The sequence below is a fragment of the Anomaloglossus baeobatrachus genome, chromosome 9, assembly GCF_048569485.1.
Source record: "Anomaloglossus baeobatrachus isolate aAnoBae1 chromosome 9, aAnoBae1.hap1, whole genome shotgun sequence".
Classification (NCBI taxonomy): Eukaryota; Metazoa; Chordata; class Amphibia; order Anura; family Aromobatidae; genus Anomaloglossus; species Anomaloglossus baeobatrachus.
Genome location: NC_134361.1, coordinates 19,964,279 through 19,982,216, shown reverse-complemented (window position 1 = coordinate 19,982,216; position 17,938 = coordinate 19,964,279). Strand labels below are relative to the sequence as shown.

At 41.9% G+C, this 17,938-nt stretch overlaps 2 protein-coding genes across 2 annotated transcripts in view; both read left to right on the top strand.

Moving 5' to 3' along the window:
• Positions 1-17,938, top strand: part of RGL2 (ral guanine nucleotide dissociation stimulator like 2) — a 187,615-nt gene that overhangs the window by 113,753 nt on the left and 55,924 nt on the right. The window lies entirely within an intron of this gene.
• TAPBP (TAP binding protein) lies at positions 2,888-16,845 on the top strand. The gene is made up of 8 exons (XM_075323203.1): positions 2,888-3,076; positions 6,459-6,659; positions 7,499-7,720; positions 8,141-8,482; positions 9,569-9,892; positions 10,036-10,125; positions 10,322-10,365; positions 10,889-16,845. Exons 1-8 carry the CDS (start codon positions 3,031-3,033, stop codon positions 10,901-10,903), a joined length of 1,284 nt encoding a protein of 427 aa, XP_075179318.1. The 5' UTR covers positions 2,888-3,030; the 3' UTR covers positions 10,904-16,845.

Genomic DNA, 17,938 nt, shown 5'->3' with positions numbered 1-17,938 from the left:
AATAGAAAAAAAAAAAGATATGTTAGTTTGCAGTAGTATCGCCATAATCGTACTAACTTAGGCCGCTTTCACATTGCGTTACAACCTACGTTCAGTGGTCTCATCGGAGCTTCCATCCCAACCACCCACAAAACGGGTTTCGGACACATGCTCTGATAGGGCCATTAATGGTGCAGACGGAGTCAACGTGTGTTCTGTCTTGCACCATTTTTGGGTGTATACACTTTCTACAGGCGGACACCCTGAGGGTGTGTGCCCGCGATCAGTGTTTGAAACGTTTTGGATGTAGCGTGTTTTCGCTGTGTCCAAAACGCTGCGTTGTACAGTAGAAGCAGTGGATGGATTTCTAGAAATCTGCCCACTGTGCTTGTTTTTTCCGCAGCAAACACTGACCTGCGGTGCGTCTTTCCAGACCGCAGCATGTCAATTGTTTGCTGCACATTTGCATGCGTCCTCCGTAGGAGCAGCATGCAGCACCCGAACCCTGATCGTGTATACAAGCAGCTGCGGCCTCCTGCGGAGGAGACTCGCGGCCCGCAGGTCAGGACCCGCTGCGTCCAGGATTCAGTGAGTCCTGATTATGGGCACATACCCTGACACAGTCTAATATGTCTGGGTATCCGCCTGCAGAAACTGTATACTCCGAAAAATAGTGCACGACAGAGCACACACTGACTCCGTCTGCACCATTATAGTCAATGGCCCTGTCAAAGCATGTGTCCGAAACCCGTTTTGTGGGTGGGGGTTGGGACGGAAGCTTCGACGGGACCAGTGAACGTAGGTTATAATGCAGTGAGAAAATCGCCTTAGGCTCTGTGTGCAGTAAAAAATGGAATTTTCTTAAGAAAAATAATCTGAAAGATTATTGCACTTGTGGTAAAAAAACGCCGCAAACCGCACCCGAAAACCACATGCAGTATTGCCTTGAATTTTCCGCAGGTTGTTCCCTGCGTTTTTTTACCATTATCTATGGCAAAAACCGCAGGTAGCTGCGGAAAAGAAGTGACATGCTCATTCTTTTTGCTGCAGAAATTCTGCAGCAAAACCTGAAGGGGAAAAAAACAGTGTGCGCTCACACCATTTTTTTTCCATAGGTTTTGCTGGGGAATGACTGCAGAAACCGCAGCGTGCGCACAGGGCCTTAGGCCTCATTCAGACATCTGTGTTGTACTTGTTTTTAAAATGGAAAGTACATGTACCCATTATAATTCATGGTGCTATTCACATTTATACATAGACCTTGTGTCCGTGCAAAACATACAGAGACATAACCGTTTGGTTTTTTTTCAATATTACGGATGAAAATTACCCATACAAGTCTATGGGTCCATTAAAAAAAAAACGTACAGCACATGGATGGTATTAATGTGTCATCCGTGAGAGGTACGTATTTAACATTGGAAAGTGTAGGAGAAGCTTTGTCAATTATTTTTTTATCCATCCGTAAAAAACACTGATGGTACAAATGGACACACTGATGCAAAACAATGAAAACACCCATAACATTTTTTTTCACATAAGTGCTTAAACACAGACGTATGAATTAGGCCTCAGGCTATGTGCGCACGCTGCAGATTAGATGCAGATATTTTCTGAACCAAAAGCGCAAGTAAAACGCATCGAAAGCACACCAAAAACGCACCAATTTGATAGCATGCGTTTTTCCTTGCGTTTTCATGACAAATGTTGACAAAAAGGCAAGAAAGAATGAACATGCTGCTTCTTTTTTGTCGCAAACGTTTGTAAAAAAAAACTCTGACAAACTGCAAGGTGCACATAGCAAGTCTGACTTCTCATAGACTTTGCTGGGAAGTCAAATGTCAGAAAGTTCTGACAACAAAACTGCACCAAAAAATGCGACAAAAAGCGCAGCGCACGCATTTAGCCTTATGCTATGTGCCCACGGGACTCTGTATCTGCGGATTTTTCTGCATCAAAATCCGCAGCTTTCCCCCGGAATCCGCACCTTTTCATAGGTGCGGATTTGACGCGGATTTTGCGATTTTTTTTTAAATTCAATTTAATAGGCAAAATCCGCATGAAAATCCGCAACAATAATTGACATGCTGCAGATTTTTCCGCACGAAAATTGCACGATTTCCGCTGCGTAAAAATCCGCAGCGTGGGCACAGCATTTCCCAAATGCAATAGAAATGGCTGGGGAGTAGCTGTGCTGCAGATTTCTGGAAAATCCGTGGCTTTTCCGCGAGAAATCCGCGGCAAAATCCGCGCATTTTCCGCAGCGTGGGCACATAGCCTTAGGATAGACATGCAGATTTGGGCAACATACTGCACCAAAAAAAAAAAAACAAAAAAAAAATGCAGCGTGTGCACAAATCCTCAGAGGATCAGGTTTCCACGTAATCTTTATCGCACAATTAACGGCATAAAAAAACAACCCTGGTAGCAATGTCTGAATTGTAGATTTTTTCACCAGGTTTGGAATTTTTCCCGACAGATCATGAAATGGTAAAAGAAAGATGTAATTCAAAAGTACAACTCGTCTCGCGGAAAAACACAAACAAGGATATTATCGACAGAAAAGTAGAAAAGGTTACAGCTTTTGGAAAAGAAAAAATGAAAAAGTAAAGTGCAAAAAAAAAACCAATTGCTTTTTTCCATTCACTTTGCATTTTGTTAGCAAATAAAAATAAACTGACATTTTTATTTTTTAAAGCATTCTTACTTTGCAGCATTCTCTCCACATCTGCCTTGTACTAACGTATACATTTTTTATTAATCCTTTTTACTTTTACTAACAATGAATTAAAAGATTTGGGATTGCAGAATGTGTTGCAGCGTTCAGAGGGTTAATAACGTCAGTGCTTCGCTGATCTACAGTAACACAAAGCTGATTTGCGGAAAGTGAAAGTAAAAGTGGATTGAGATATAAAAGGCAGAGAGTGAGGAGGTCAGGGACACAAAGGCGGTGAGAAAGGCAGCGCGTTACCCCTGTAACCAGGCAGAGGGGTGCAGATCAGTCACAGAGGAGCCTGACGAGTAGCTGAGCCCACCCCGGACCCCGCCACCATGACCCCCTCCGCAATCTACACACTGTGCATCATCCTTGTACACGGTGAGTATCATGAACACGAGTCGCTTTATAACCCCCTCTCCCGCCTTATCCCAAATTATTCTGCACAGTGCACCCCCCTACTATTCTATTTAACCCCTCAGATCCTGTTACCCTATTCGTCAGCGACATAAAATGTCTGGGACTTTCCAACCTCACTGCTTTCATTTTCCTCTGCATTGTGGGATTATTCGTTAAGTTACGGCCTACTTATTTTTTTTATTCTTACGGGTGCGTGCCCACGATCAGTAATAGCAGCTTTTTGGATGCAATGTGTTTCCGCTGTGTCCAAAACGCTGCATTGTACAGTAGAAAAAAACCAAAGAGAAAAATTGCATGAAAAATACCCTGACTATAAATAAATAAATTGCAAGTGCTTAATAACAGGGTACTTAGTGTATACATTTTTGCAAAAAGGTAAAAAGCTGTCTCACCTCGTCACGGTGTACCCATCTGAGACAGTCCCTAACCTACTGAAGTTAAAAACATTATCCATACCTGACTAGTGTCATGTCAAACTCCAATATGGATGGTGGCAAGTGGTCAGCTGTGTCCCAGATTAAATACACAGTGAAGTGAGACGCAATTAGTTGTTCAGTCTCAGTATTAGGAGGGCTGCGCCCCCAACTTGCAAAAAAGCAAGATAACATACAAAAACACAAAAAAACTGAGCTGAAACAATGTTCAGTATACATGCAACATTAAGCATGTGAATTGCAGCCTTAAGACTAGAAAAAAACCAAAGTCAGGGTATTTTTCATGCAATTTTTCTCTTTGGTTTTTTTCTAGTCTTAAGGCTGCAATTCACATGCTTAATGTTGCATGTTTACTGAACATTGTTTCAGCTCAGGTTTTTTGTGTTTTTGTATGTTATCTTGCTTTTTTGCAAGTTGGGGGCGCAGCCCTCCTAATACTGAGACTGAACAACTAATTGCGTCTCACTTCACTGTGTATTTAATCTGGGACACAGCTGACCACTTGCCACCATCCATATTGGAGTTTGACATGACACTAGTCAGGTATGGATAATGTTTTTAACTTCAGTAGGTTAGGGACTGTCTCAGATGGGTACACCGTGACGAGGTGAGACAGCTTTTTACCTTTTTGCAAAAATGTATACACTAAGTACCCTGTTATTAAGCACTTGCAATTTATTTATTTATAGTCAGGGTATTTTTCATGCAATTTTTCTCTTTGGTTTTTTTCTAGTCTTAAGGCTGCAATTCACATGCTTAATGTTGCATGTTTACTGAACATTGTTTCAGCTCAGGTTTTTTGTGTTATTGTACAGTAGAAGCACATTGAATGGGACTTAAAGGGGTATGCCCATGCCCAAGATCCTATCCCAATATGTAGTAGGTGTAATAATAATAATATCAGCAAATCCCTCCAATTATAAATGTATTATAGTTCTCCTGATATAGCCATGTCTCTTACCTCATGTGCAGGGCATTGCAGGACCTTATGTATCCATGGTTACGCACACTCATATAGTGACAGTTATTTAGTCAGTTAGTTGCTTGTGGTCGTAACTATGGATAGCTAAACTAAAATGCCCTGCACATGAGGTAAGAGACGTGGCTATATCAGGAGAACTATACTATATTTCTAACTGAAGGTATTTGCTAATATTATTATTACACCTACTACATAATGGGATAGGAACTTGGAGATGGGTATACTCCTTTGAAGAAATCCTATACCCGCTGTGCTTCTTTTCTCTCTAGCATAAACTGACATGCGGCATCTTTCCAAGTGACAGCATGTCAACTTATGCTGCGGAAATGCGAGTGGGGGAAAGTCCGCAGCACCCCGAACCCTGATCATGTGCACAAGCAGCTGCGGTCAGCACTCGCAGCCCCGCAGGAGAGGACATGCTGTGTGATCATGTGCACCCACCCTGACAGTTTATAATGCCTATATAATAGTACCGGTATATTTTAGTAAATATAAATTAAAGTATACATGGGCTTACACTCTGACGACGGCTTTACATGCGAACACGCACACTTTATTCCATACGATGGCGCAGTGTCCTGTCCATATATTCTATAGGTAAAAAGCACAACAATAGGATAAATAACTATGAAGTATATTAAAAAATGAATTAAAATGAAGGGAAACCACAAAAAGGGAGCGCTGTCCCCAAAAGAGGTTACGACAAAATAAACGGATGGGTAAAACAATAAATAACTGTCCAATATAAACAATGTGCATAAAAGGGACTGTATAGACAATGTATAACAGATTATTACATATAAGGGGTATAAGGAAAGCATATATAAATTGAACATTAGGGCTATGTGCACATGGTGCGTTATTTTATGCAGATTTTGATGCGTTTTTTGAAAAATCTGCATGCCTATTCAGAAGCCAGCAAAGTCTATGAGATTTCTTGAGTGCTGTGCGCACGTTGCTTTTTTTTTCCTTGCAGATTTTGGTGCAGAAAAAATAAGCAGCATGTCAATTGTTGGTGCATTTCATTTTTTCTTGCATTTTTTAGCCGTTCCAGCCACCGACTTAAAAAAAAAAAAAAAAAAGGTAAAAATGCACTAAAAAAAGCACCGAAATGCACCAAAAAGGAATGCAGTGTGCGCACATACTCTCTATAATCAATAACCACAACATCAGTCATGAAGCCAATATACAAAGTATATAAATAGAAGCTACCCATGAATGAGTGCACATGAGATGGTAAAACATGAAAAGACCACATACATAATGAAAGCGGAGTACTAACCCACAGGAGCCAGACAGGACCTAACGCGTTTCGTCAGACGTGGCTTATATGATTTTCCAACCCACAGCCCATTTATATTACTATTTGTGATCCTGTACATATGTAAGGCCACGTGCGCTGTGCAGACCACCACAAGGCCCTAGACCCCCGTCCTATGACCTTCACCACTATACATTGAATTAAATGATATTTAATAAAGGAGACGGGCCAAATAAAAATACCAAAGATGCTGAAATGTGTATGATGACTGGAAGTTACAGGCCTGAGGCTGCACTACTGAAACACTGATGCCATCATGTCCCCCCTCTGATTCCTGTCAGGTTGCATGGAGTCATGGACACCTTGTGTGGACTTAGACCACTAATTACATGAATATCTACATAAATAGTGTCCATTATTGTCTATGAGTGGGGATATCCATGTATTTGATTATTTTGATGGATGCAACGTTTCCATGACACCAGAAATCAGATCAGGAAATGTCCTCACAAATTGGCAGTTTTATCTGACAGGCTTCGGGCCTGTAACTTCAGACAATCGTATAATAATGGAGGGCCTGTGATAACTGTTCTGTGAGGGCTCCGGTGTACGGATATAAATCAGTTCAGAAGATTCACATATAATTTCCTATTGCTTATTTTGCAGCTGCTGTGCTCATGGCCGTGCGTCCCTCCTCAGGAGCCCAGTCTCTGTCTTGTTGGCTGGTGGAAGATATTCCAGCGACCGAGTCTAAACCGCGCTCAATCCAGCAGACACCGGTATTGGTGCAGTTCACGGACGCCGCGGGCCTCACACATAATTCGCCAGTCCCCGCAGAACCTGGAACCTTATTCTTCTATGTTTTTGGTGAGGAAATTGAAGATTGTGATGAAGGGTTCTATTAAACCACCATTGGGCCAGCAAGAACGATGGGGGCAGCGTCTGCTTCTACAATTCACAACATAAAACCCAAACCATTAAGGGTTATTCCCATGGATATTGTCGGATAGGACCAGAACATTTGTAATTCACTGCTTATAACAATTTTCAGCTGTTCCTGAGTTATTAATAATTTTCTTTTGTTTACAGCTCGTTGCTTAGGAGACCGACCACCGCTGCTGTCTATCTTGTAAGCACTGCACTGAAGCTGGCTGGAATTAGGGAATCACAACATGGTCCAAAGACCATGGCCAACATCAAAGTAGTGCTGACAAGCTCAATAGAAATTAGCTTGTAAGCCCTGTGCATGTTTGGCTACTGCCGGTAAACTGTAGTGGTGGTCGGTCTTCTAAGCAACAAGCTGTAAAAACAAAGAAAAGTGTTCATATCTCAAGAATTAATTACAATTTTAACAAACAATAAAATACAAAAGTGCCTGTGTTTTCTAATCACTATCCGACAATATCGACCTTTGAAGATGGGAATAACCCTTCAGTGTTCATCTACAGGACACCCCCCATATTTGTTATTGTGCCACAGGTTTACCACTATGTCGGGTCAGACCTTGTATTATTTTCTGATGATGTTTCATTCTGTTTATTTTACAATCTGTTTATTCTGGAAAAAACTACCATAAATATATTACCAAAACTCCATCATTGTTAGAACCGCAAAATCGTCCCTGTATATAGTAATTATGAGTCCGGTGGAGGGGGGGCAATAAATGTGATTTACGTCCTGATCTGAGTTTTCCTCTCTGTATTTAGATCCATCTGGGAAGCTTTCTCCAGACTTTAGCTCCTGTGAGATAACTCATCATTTGCCTCAGGAAGTCTCCTTGGACTGGGCACGCTCCCTCACAGAGGAGAAGTTCAGCTCGCCGGCTCTTGGCAAGGCCTGGTACACCTTGGCGGCTAGCAATAATGTGGATGGAAGGGGACTGAGCCTCGTCCTGGGGCCTCTTGGTGACAAAAAAGATCATTTCACTGGTACGTATTCAATAGATGTGAAATCCCAGCCAACAGAAGTTGTGCTTGTCCCCGATAATCAATGTAATTCCTCTGGTGCTGAACACGATTATGCACTGTATAATCGGTCGGTAACTGTGATATTCGCCGTGTGTATGAATATTTTGGTACTGTAGGTGTCCAGTATCTTAAAAAAGTTTTTCATGAGAGACATTAATGGCATATAAAAATGTCTTATCAATGGAGTCTAACCATTAAGTCCCACTCTACTAAGTCCCCGATCCCTGGCATCGAGGTAAAATCTCTGTTTAGTAGTCGCACTATTTTATATTATGGGATAACCTCTTACTACTGGTTATAATAGGTTATAAAAACACATGGGTCCATCAAGATGATGATAAACCCGGCCATGCCGTCCGCTGATCTTCTCTTTGTCTTCAGCCTCTCTAGCGGTGTACTCGGCCTCCACCGTCCTGCATGCCCAGCTGGGTAAGCCCCTGTCTGTACCCTGCAGCATGTGGCGGGGCCATCAGCCACGCTTTTCTGTAGAATGGCGCCACCGTGCACTGGGTGATGGAAGTCTTCTGTATGCGTATGATGGATGGAAAGACAAAGTCGAGGAGAACGTCCCAAACTGCCACCTGAACTTTTCAGCCTTACACAACGAGGGGGACGCTTCCCTCCGGATTGAAAATGTGGAGATTTCACACCATGGCACCTTGTTATGCACAGTTTACCTGCCCTACCTGAGGGCACAGAGGGAAATCCATCTAATGGTCACAGGTAAGAGATCATAGAGGGACAGTGAGAGCTTGGTTACTTGTGTATATTTACATGCTGGGATTTTTTAACATTTTTCATAACATTTTTTCTTTTTTTTTTTTTTTTTTTTTTTTAATTTTGGGATTTTTTAAAGTGAACGTTTCTCCCAAGCACACTCACGGAAGACATAACATGTCTTCTAGTCCTATTTATTGGACAGATGATTTAGTAAAATTGCAGATGTTCATCCTTGTGGTCAGGGTCCTGGAAATGTTACACAAAGTAAGGTCACCTTCACATGTCCGTGCATTAAATGCACGTGTGTGATGGTCTGTGGTGCAGGTCCATATGGCTGTCCGTGTGTCCCTGTGTGTGCTCTCCATGTGACATCTGGATAGCACACGGGTGGCATGGACTTGTATACTTACCTGTCTCCAGTGCTGCTGTCCTACTTGCTTCCGGTTCTGCAGTCAGTGCAGTGAATATTCATGAGGCATGATGAGTGGGACCCGGAAGGAACAGCAGTGCCGGAGACAGGTAAGTATAAAAATCCATTTAATTTCAGTGAGGTGTACTCCAGTACATGTCACACTAATGTCACATGGCTCATATCAGTGTGCAGTCCGTGTGACATCTGTGCTGCCAGCCAAAAATGGACATGTGTGTGCTTCACACAGACACACGGTCAGTGTCAAAACAGGGATGTGTGAGCAAACCCATTGATTTTAATGGGTCTACGTGTGTCCGTGTCTCTGGTACGTATGGAAATGGACACCACATTTACCGGAAACATGGACGTGTGAAGGAGGTGTAACACAACTTATTTTTAGACAGAGAAAGTAAAATTATTGCGGGCAACGTTCCAATTTACTATACTTTTGATATTTGATACAAACCCTAATAATATATTTATGGGATGAGACGTTTCCGACTCAGACATTCTGAGATAATTAGATCAGTAGTGGAATGAAATCTAGAATGCTTTGTTCTGGTAGTGTTGATAGGCGTCTTCCCTACTGATGTATTGAGAGATGTCTGATATATGCAGCTCCTCCATAGAATTTAATTCTCTTCTTTCCGTTTTTTGTTTCTTGATTGGTCCTCCAGCCAAACCTCAGGTTACCCTGCAGCCTGCCCCTCTGTTTGCTCGGCCCGGTGAGGAGGTGAAGCTCACTTGTGACATTTCTCACTTTCACCCCTTGGAAATCTCTGTGGACTTATTAGTTCAGCAATCAGAGGAATCACATCCCACTCTGTTGAGTGGAAATTCCCTGTCTAATCACATCTCCAACTATGACGGCACCTACAGTATCTCAGCATACCAGCATATTATTGCCAGCAGCGACCTCCACGGAGCTCGCTACTTCTGCAGAGTCAACCATGTTAGTGCCGCAAAAGGGATCTCAAGCTCCCAGACCCTGAAAGTTGCAGGTAATAAATGATATAAATACACATTGAGGCTCATATAGAGCAGATTCTTGATGTCTTTGGATTATTTGAGTCTTTCGTGCTAGTGTACGTTGTATGTAGGATAGAGATACGGTGTCTCATTGCATCTCTCCCTCTCTGTATAGGGATATCGGGACCGTCTCTGGAGGACATAATGTATCTCTTCCTGACTGCGCTGTTTCTATATGGGACTTTAAGCTACCTACGCAGAAAAGGTAAAAATATAAAGGAATAATAAGTTTGGGAAACCAAAAGCATCATGGGAGCGAGTCCGATTTATAGGGTCGGTCTTGTCCTAGGAAGATGAGAAGTGATAGAAACGTTAGTGTTCGAGCTGTTAGTTGTAGGAAACCGATGACATCTTGAGACATAAGAACAATGATTGACAACTCTTCCTTCTCTCCAATACAGCCGTTTCTCTTTTTGGAAGTAATGAAGACCTGAAACCTCAGAAGGTACAGTAAAAATGAAAATATACTGGGGGTGTACAAACTTATGTACTAGGGATTGATGTGTAGTTGTGATGTAAAATTGGCTATGTAGCTTTTGTGAGTGAAAAACACTCCTTCTATGCCATTGGAACTCCAAATTAGTAAGATTTGTTTTACAACCGCTTTGGAAATCATTGCAGCACACACTCTTTGTGGAGTACTGAAAGTTTCTTCTTTATTACATCATATGACCAGTTTGCATAGTATCCCAAACAAAGAAATAACTTTTCAGAACTATGCACCAGTAAGAGCCGCAGGCGTGTGTGTAGAAATGTGAAACTTCTTCTCCCATCAGTGTTAGCTGAGCCCTATGATATCATTCAGTTATAAGACAAGATGGTTTCTATAAGAAGAAAATCGATTCTATTCTCTCACAGTTTCTAAAAGTAGAATGGTGAACCCTGCACAGAAGGAGAACTTTTATGATGTATAAAGCTCAGGGCTGGGGTTAAGATCACAAATTACTAATTGTATTTTTTTCCCACAGAATAAATCGGAGTAGAGTAAGAGACGTCAAGAAATGAGGACCTGATCTAAAACCATGTTGATGGCTGGTGATGAATATACTTGATCCTTTATTTCCCTAACAGATAAGCCATCACCAGATGAGTCTGACAGCCCCCTGTATGTTATTGTATGGTTGGCTTCAGGTTATATTCACACGTGACACTTTTGTGTTTTTTTTAGCATTTACTGTAGTTTTTTTTAAAAAAAAAATTTACATTCTAATAAAAATATTTCACTGGAAAAAAAACCAAAACAATCACTAAAACTATGACAAAAACATCACGTGAATATAGCGTTCAGCCGGCCGTACATTGGTGTCAGACGCCCTTTATCTTATCATTTACGGTTAATCTGTGAACGTTTGTTTTTTTGGGCCAATGCCTTCATCAGTTAAAAGGACAAATTGCCACTTGATCGCTTCCCGGATGATCACTTATGGTCAAAACGCAGATCTGTCGACAAAAATGACTTCAAAGAACTACACAAGCAGCGACCAAAAAAACGTCAGCTCTGCAGATAACGTTTTCCACGGATTTGCTCTTCTGTCGCTCTCGATCGTGCTAGAAAAAGTTGTTAAGAAAATGATATAAATTGAGTCTTTCAGATATTCCAACCGCCACTTCACACAGGGATAAATCTTTGGCAGATCTGTGGTTGCAGTGAAATCATGGACATATTGTTCCATTTGTACACAGCCACAAACCTGCCACTGATTGTCCACAATTTCACTGCAACCACAGATCTGCCAAAGATTTACACAGGGCCTTAAATCTGCGTTGTCCGGTTCGCTGCAGCCTCATTCAGATGGTTTTATATTTTTCCTCAAATGTAAAAAAGAAAACTGACCAAATATTATCCATGTTTTGTCCGTGTGTCTCCTTTTTACACCCATCAGTGTTTTGTTTATCTGTTTTGGGTTTTTTTTACTGTCCCATCGATTTGAATGTGTACGTGTTGTATCCTTGAAAAACACGGATTAGACACGTACGTTAAGAATGGACGTCTGAATGAGGCTTCAGGATAAGTTCACACTTTTTTGGTCAAAATGCATTTTTTGCAGCGATTTGGTGAAAATCACAGCCTAGCGACACAATTTTACCGCAATTCTACATAAATCTTGATTTAAAAACAAACAAACTAAATTTTATATATAAATATATATATATATATATATATATATATATATTTACTGTATATATTCTGATGTGTGAATTCCCCCCTAGTCTGCTGCTTCTAATTGCACTATTTTGTAATACTTGGCACCTGCAGTGTTAAATATAGGTTGCTGGATCCCAGGAAGCTGTATAACTGGTAAGATATAATTAGTAGCTCCTTTAATGAGGTAAGAAACTCATTGCTCTGCGATTTTAGTTTCTAAAATTGTCAGATTTATAGCAAACGTGCTGTTCCCATTCTGGTGGCTGAAGCCTCCAATATACATTAGACTAATGTCAGCTGAATCTTCTGATATCGGTGGGCTTGGCCAACAGTGTAATGTACATGGGGTTCTCCCCAACAATGAGAAGGATCCAGCATGTCAGGTTTCCAACAGAAGATCCTTCCTTTTGTTCTCTGGGAGATAAGCCACCGCCAAAGGAGTGTAACAGTTACTTTCTCATAGAGAACAGAGGAACGCTCCACTGATCCGAGCGCTCCACTAATCCGAGCGCTCCTCTGATCTGAGCGTTCCATTCTTCTGAGTTCTTCACAGATCTGAATGCACCACTGATCTGAGCGCTCCACTAAGCCAAGCGTTCCAATGATCCGAACGCTCCATTGTACCGACCGCTCCACTGAGCCGAGCGCTCCATTGATCTGACTGCTCCACTGATCCGAGAGCTCCACTGATCTGAGTGCTCCACTTATCCGAGCGTTCCATTGTTCTGAGCGTTCCACTGATCCAAATGCACCACTGATCCGAGCCCTCCACTAAGTCGAGCCCTCTACTGATCCGAGTGCTCCACTGATCCGATTGCTCCACTGATCCGAGTGCTCCACTTATCCGAGCGCTCCACTGAACCGAGCACTCCTACATATGAGGGATCTAGGAGAGATAGCAGTTGTTCAGTCAATAGTTATCTATTGTGTATGGCAGTTTAATATGTATGTTGGCCGTGAGCCGTCATGATAATTATTTATAATACGTGATGGAGAAAGATCATCTTCCCCATCCTCCTCTCTGCACAGTGACCTCTGCACATAGCACAGAAGCCAATAGGTAGCTTTCTGGCCTTGTCATGTCCATGTGACCGCTTTTTCTGCCCCAGTAATCACATAAAACCACGTAAAATAAGAATACAAATTCTGAAATTAAGAATATTCTTTAATTTTTATCAAGGTGTATAATTCATAATAGCAATAATCCAGTGATTCTCCCGTCCACCTACTATTATACCCAGGATCTTCACACTGTAACTTTGCGCCAATCTGCTTTTTTCCCGCTATCAGGAAGTCCCATCCATTGTGCTTGTACCTAAATGTTTGTGGGGGGATCTGTGTATTTTTCTCTCATTATTTGTGTGATTTATGTGAATATTTTGGAACATTTTGATTTTAATCTTGTATAGGATGTTGTTGATTAGAAGTTATTTTAATGTTGTTTTTTCATTTTCTGCTTTGAGACATTTTTTTTATCACCTGTAAGTGATATGTGTGGTCCAGGTAATAATTACTGTATCTTCCGGTACTCCGCTGGATTCATTGTGCGTTGTTACAAGCTCAGACTCATCCTAATAAGAATCCGAATCATAAAACAATGACACAAATGACACGTTCCAACAGATGCGGGGGCTTCTAATAATGGGGGATTACAAGACCCGTCATACAATTAGCAAAGTAGAAAAATCTGTGGATAGTTTTGCTCTCGCCTTTTCATTCCGTATTTTTGCTTTTTTTATCCTTGTATTTGTGTTTACTCTTTTTGGTTTTTTTTCTATAGAAATTTGAAAACTTGTTCCTCCTGATTAATTAATGGGGCTCTGCAGTCCGGACATTTAGGCTATGTGCCCACGCTGCGGATTTTGCCGCGGATTTGCCGCGGATTTACCGCGGATTTCCCGAAAATCTGCAGCAGCGGCACTTCCAAGCCATTTCAATGGCATTTTGGAAATGCTGTGTCCATGCTGCGGATTTTTCCGCGGCGGATTTGCCGCGGATTTTGATCCGGAAAAATCTGCAGCATGTCAATTATTCTTGCGGATTTTGGTGCGGATTTTGGGTATAGAATGGGAAAAAAAAATCCGCATCAAAATCCGCGGCAAAATAGCGGTAATCCGCGGTAAATCCGCGACAAATCCGCGGCAAAAATAAGGTGCGGATTTGCCGCGAAAGTCGCGGATTTTCATGCAGAAAAATCCGCAGGTACATTCTACCGTGGACACATAGCCTAACTGTTTTGAAATTCAATTTTTCAAATATCTAATTAGGAAATGCTGGTTCGGGGTATGTGTATGCAACGGCAAACCTGACGAGTGGAAACCGCTTCAGGAAACACTGGCTTTTTTTTCCCTGAAGTGTCTTTTTGCCCTTTTTCTGAAACAGTTAGTAAACATTTTACGTAGTGTTTTGGGGGGTTTTTTCGGACGACACTGACTGTCAGTATTATGCTAGAGTAGATGTCTACTCTGACGGAATAGTGAAGACTGAATGTGGTCAGAGTACCTTTACCTGTTATTTCAGGAAACTTTTCAGCGTAAGCTGTCTTGTGTGAACCTAATGAATAATGCCATTTCTAACCATTAGGTGATTTGCATCCAGCATTTTCAAAAGATTTAAATTTCCAGTTGTCTCTGAGCTGGTGGGTGGAGACAAGCTACCATGATGTCTCTCATGTCTTAGGGGCACTTTGCACACTACGACATTGCAGCTGCGATGTCGGTGGGGTCAAATCGAAATTGACACACATCCGGCGTCGCTGTCGATATCGGAGTGTGTAAATCGTTTTTGATACGATTAACGAGCGCAAAAGCGTCGAAATCGTATCATCGGTGTAGCGTCGGCCATTTCCATAATTTCGGAAGGACCAATGTTACGATGTTGTTCCTCGTTCCTGCGGCAGCACACATCGCTGTGTGTGAAGCCGCAGGAGCGAGGAACATCTCCTACCTGCGTCCGGCAATGCGGAAGGAAGGAGGTGGGCGGGATGTTTACGTCCCGCTCATCTCTGCCCCTCTGCTTCTATTGGCTGCCTGCCGTGTGACGCCGCACGACCCGCCCCCTTAGGAAGGAGATGGTTCGCCGGCCAGAGCGACATCGCAGGGCAGGTAAGTGCGTGTGAAGCTGCCGTAGCGATAATGTTCGCTACGGCAGCTATAACACAATATCGTATGTGCAACGGGGGCGGGGACTATCGCGCTCGGCATCGCAAGCATCGGCTTGCAATGTCGTAGTATGCAAAGTACCCCTTAGAGTGAATGTGTTTAGGAAGGCAGGTGTCACGGGTGTTTCACGCTGAACAGACAGCCCTGTTGTAGGTCATAGCGTTTGGTTACGCAAGCTGCTCTCTGACTTTCCCTTTTCCCTCCTTGGGGGTTCATCCCTTTCTCGTTAGGACCCTGCAAAGTTCCTCACCTTTTCAGCTGTTAATCATCAGCACTTCCATTTGTGTCTTTAAATACCCTCATTCCCCCTTACTCTGTGCTGGTGGTAGGTGTAATACCCTTAACAAGTCTTCAGTACAAGCAGGCGGCTTGTACTCATCTGGAGAAACTTTGTTGTTGTTGCTATACCTCTCCCTGAGTCATCTGGAGATAAGTTATTTGTTTACTTTTTCATGTGAATATTCCCTGTGTCCTCTCGGGTTGACTAGTGCTCATCCCATCCGTTCCCTACCTAAGGCCTATTTCAGAGTCAGGTATCCTGCTATAATGAGCCAGGCACTCCAAGTGATGAAGAATTGATTTCTTTATTTACAACAGTATACAGCTACTGCTGTAATTAAAGAAATCAATTTTTCATCATTTTGAGTGCCTGGCTCATTATAGCATTGGACTACGGAGTTGGACCCCACCAGAGCACCCTCTAACCAGAAGTGCTGGGCTTTTACAATTTAAGGGTCAGGTATACGGCTCGATGCATAGGTGCGGAAACTCTCTAGGGTGGTGAGGGACCCCAGGGACCAGCATTAGGTTTGGTCAGGAGTCACCATCTCCCCCTTCCCTAGACACAGGGTTTCCCTTCATTGTTGCCGTACACGTGGTACTTCCCCATACCTAGTGTGGCAGCAGGGGTAGGAAAAGAAGTGGCTCATAAGTGGAGAAAAAAAGCAAGTTTCTCAGATATATTACAAAATTTCTCATAGTCATAAGTACTGTTGATTTATGCAAAGGTTTCTTAAAAGGGCAGTGACATCCAAATGTTCAGACCGTAGAATCCCATTAAGACATTAGAGGGGTTGTCAGCATGAAAAAAAAAAATATATATATATATTTTCCAGGGTGTAAATATATACAACTACATGTATTAAAGGCAGTAAATATGGGATCTGTGGAGATCTGACACCCAGGACTCTGTTGATTGGCTGGAATCTGCTCCATACCATTCTCCTCCTTGCAATGATTACGTCTGTCCACTGCTGTAGAAGGTTTTAGCTGATCGGTGAGGGTGCGGGGGAGGGTAAATCACCACCAATGGCTGGCTTATATATTAAAATCACCAGTCAGCCAACCCCTAAGAATTAGGGACATGATATCGAAACCTCTCTCCTGAGCTGAGCACAAGCCTGATTTGGAGCTGCCACAATAAGGGGGCGACAATCATATCATCAAATTCACTTTTTTTTTTCAAATGGACAGCCCCTTTAAGAACACGCTGAGGTTTTTTACATTGAATGTGGTTCTTCAGATTATGTACTGATGGGAGGGGGCTTGTTGTGCTGTGATATCTATTGACCACCAGGATGATGCCTTTTACTAATCAATAAAATTAATTATGAACCAATATGAGAACTGTCTTCATTGTGTCTCGACCTCAAAAAACTAACAAATGCCACAGGGATTGTATACTGTGTTTTACTCCAAAAACTGCACCGATTGCTCCATGTGTGATTCCAGACCAGACCCTATGGTGTCTGTGGTTAGGACGTGACCACATAAATCAGTATTAGAACATCACACAAAACCTAATCCAATCGTTTTATAGTCTCTATTAAAGAGACAGAGCCCAGAATTTAGACCAGGGCTATTTAGTGTCTGAGATCTCTGATCAGTGTCGTACGCCCTTCATTGTAGAAATCAGTGGTTTCGGGATCACAGACGTCTCCATTGTGACTTTATAACATCTACATAATTTTCAATAGATTGTGTGATGGAGAGATTCTCTTATCATCACACAATTAATAATTGTTTAAAATCAAGTTGATAGTTGTTTATTTTACTATTTTCCATGTCAATATCTATAAAAATAAATTCTGAAACTTTCATATTTGTCACTGAGAACAATAGTCTGATCGCTGTCATTATTATCAGAGGAAAGAATTAAAAGCGAACACATGTATTAGAAACTACAGGATCACAGCACGGACTACAGGAACGACGCAGCAGAGCGAGACCACAACACAAGCACGGCCCCAACAGCCCCCCGTAGAATTCAAGTCCTAGACTGACAGCCAGAGATTAACTGCATCCATGCCATGTGGGTGAATAAATGGAAGGTTTGTTATTTTATACTAGTGTAAGGCAATCAACCCCCCAAAATATTCCCTGAAACACCATTAAGAGTAATACACATGAACAGCCTGCATCAGAGTATTCAAAGCCTGCATTCTTGTACTTGGGAGGCAGTATTATAGTAGTTATATTCTTGTACATAGGGGCAGTATTATAGTAGTTATATTCTTGTATATAGGGGCAGTATTATAGTAGTTATATTCTGTTACTTGTTTGTATATGATCCTCCTGAATTGTAAAGCGCTGTAGAATATGTTAGCGCTATAGAAATAAAGATTATTATTATTTATTATTATTATAGGTGCAGTATTATAGTAGTTATATTCTTGTACATAGAGGGCAGTATTATAGTAGTTATATTCTTG

What these genes read in the sequence shown, in the direction of transcription:
- TAPBP (XM_075323203.1), top strand. Translation starts at nt 3,031, where the DNA reads ATGACCCCCTCCGCAATCTACACACTGTGCATCATCCTTGTACACG. An exon ending in GTGCATCATCCTTGTACACG is followed by an intron (nt 3,077 to 6,458) that starts GTGAGTATCATG and finishes CTTATTTTGCAG; the next exon opens with CTGCTGTGCTCATGGCCGTG. An exon ending in AATCCATCTAATGGTCACAG is followed by an intron (nt 8,483 to 9,568) that starts GTAAGAGATCAT and finishes TTGGTCCTCCAG; the next exon opens with CCAAACCTCAGGTTACCCTG.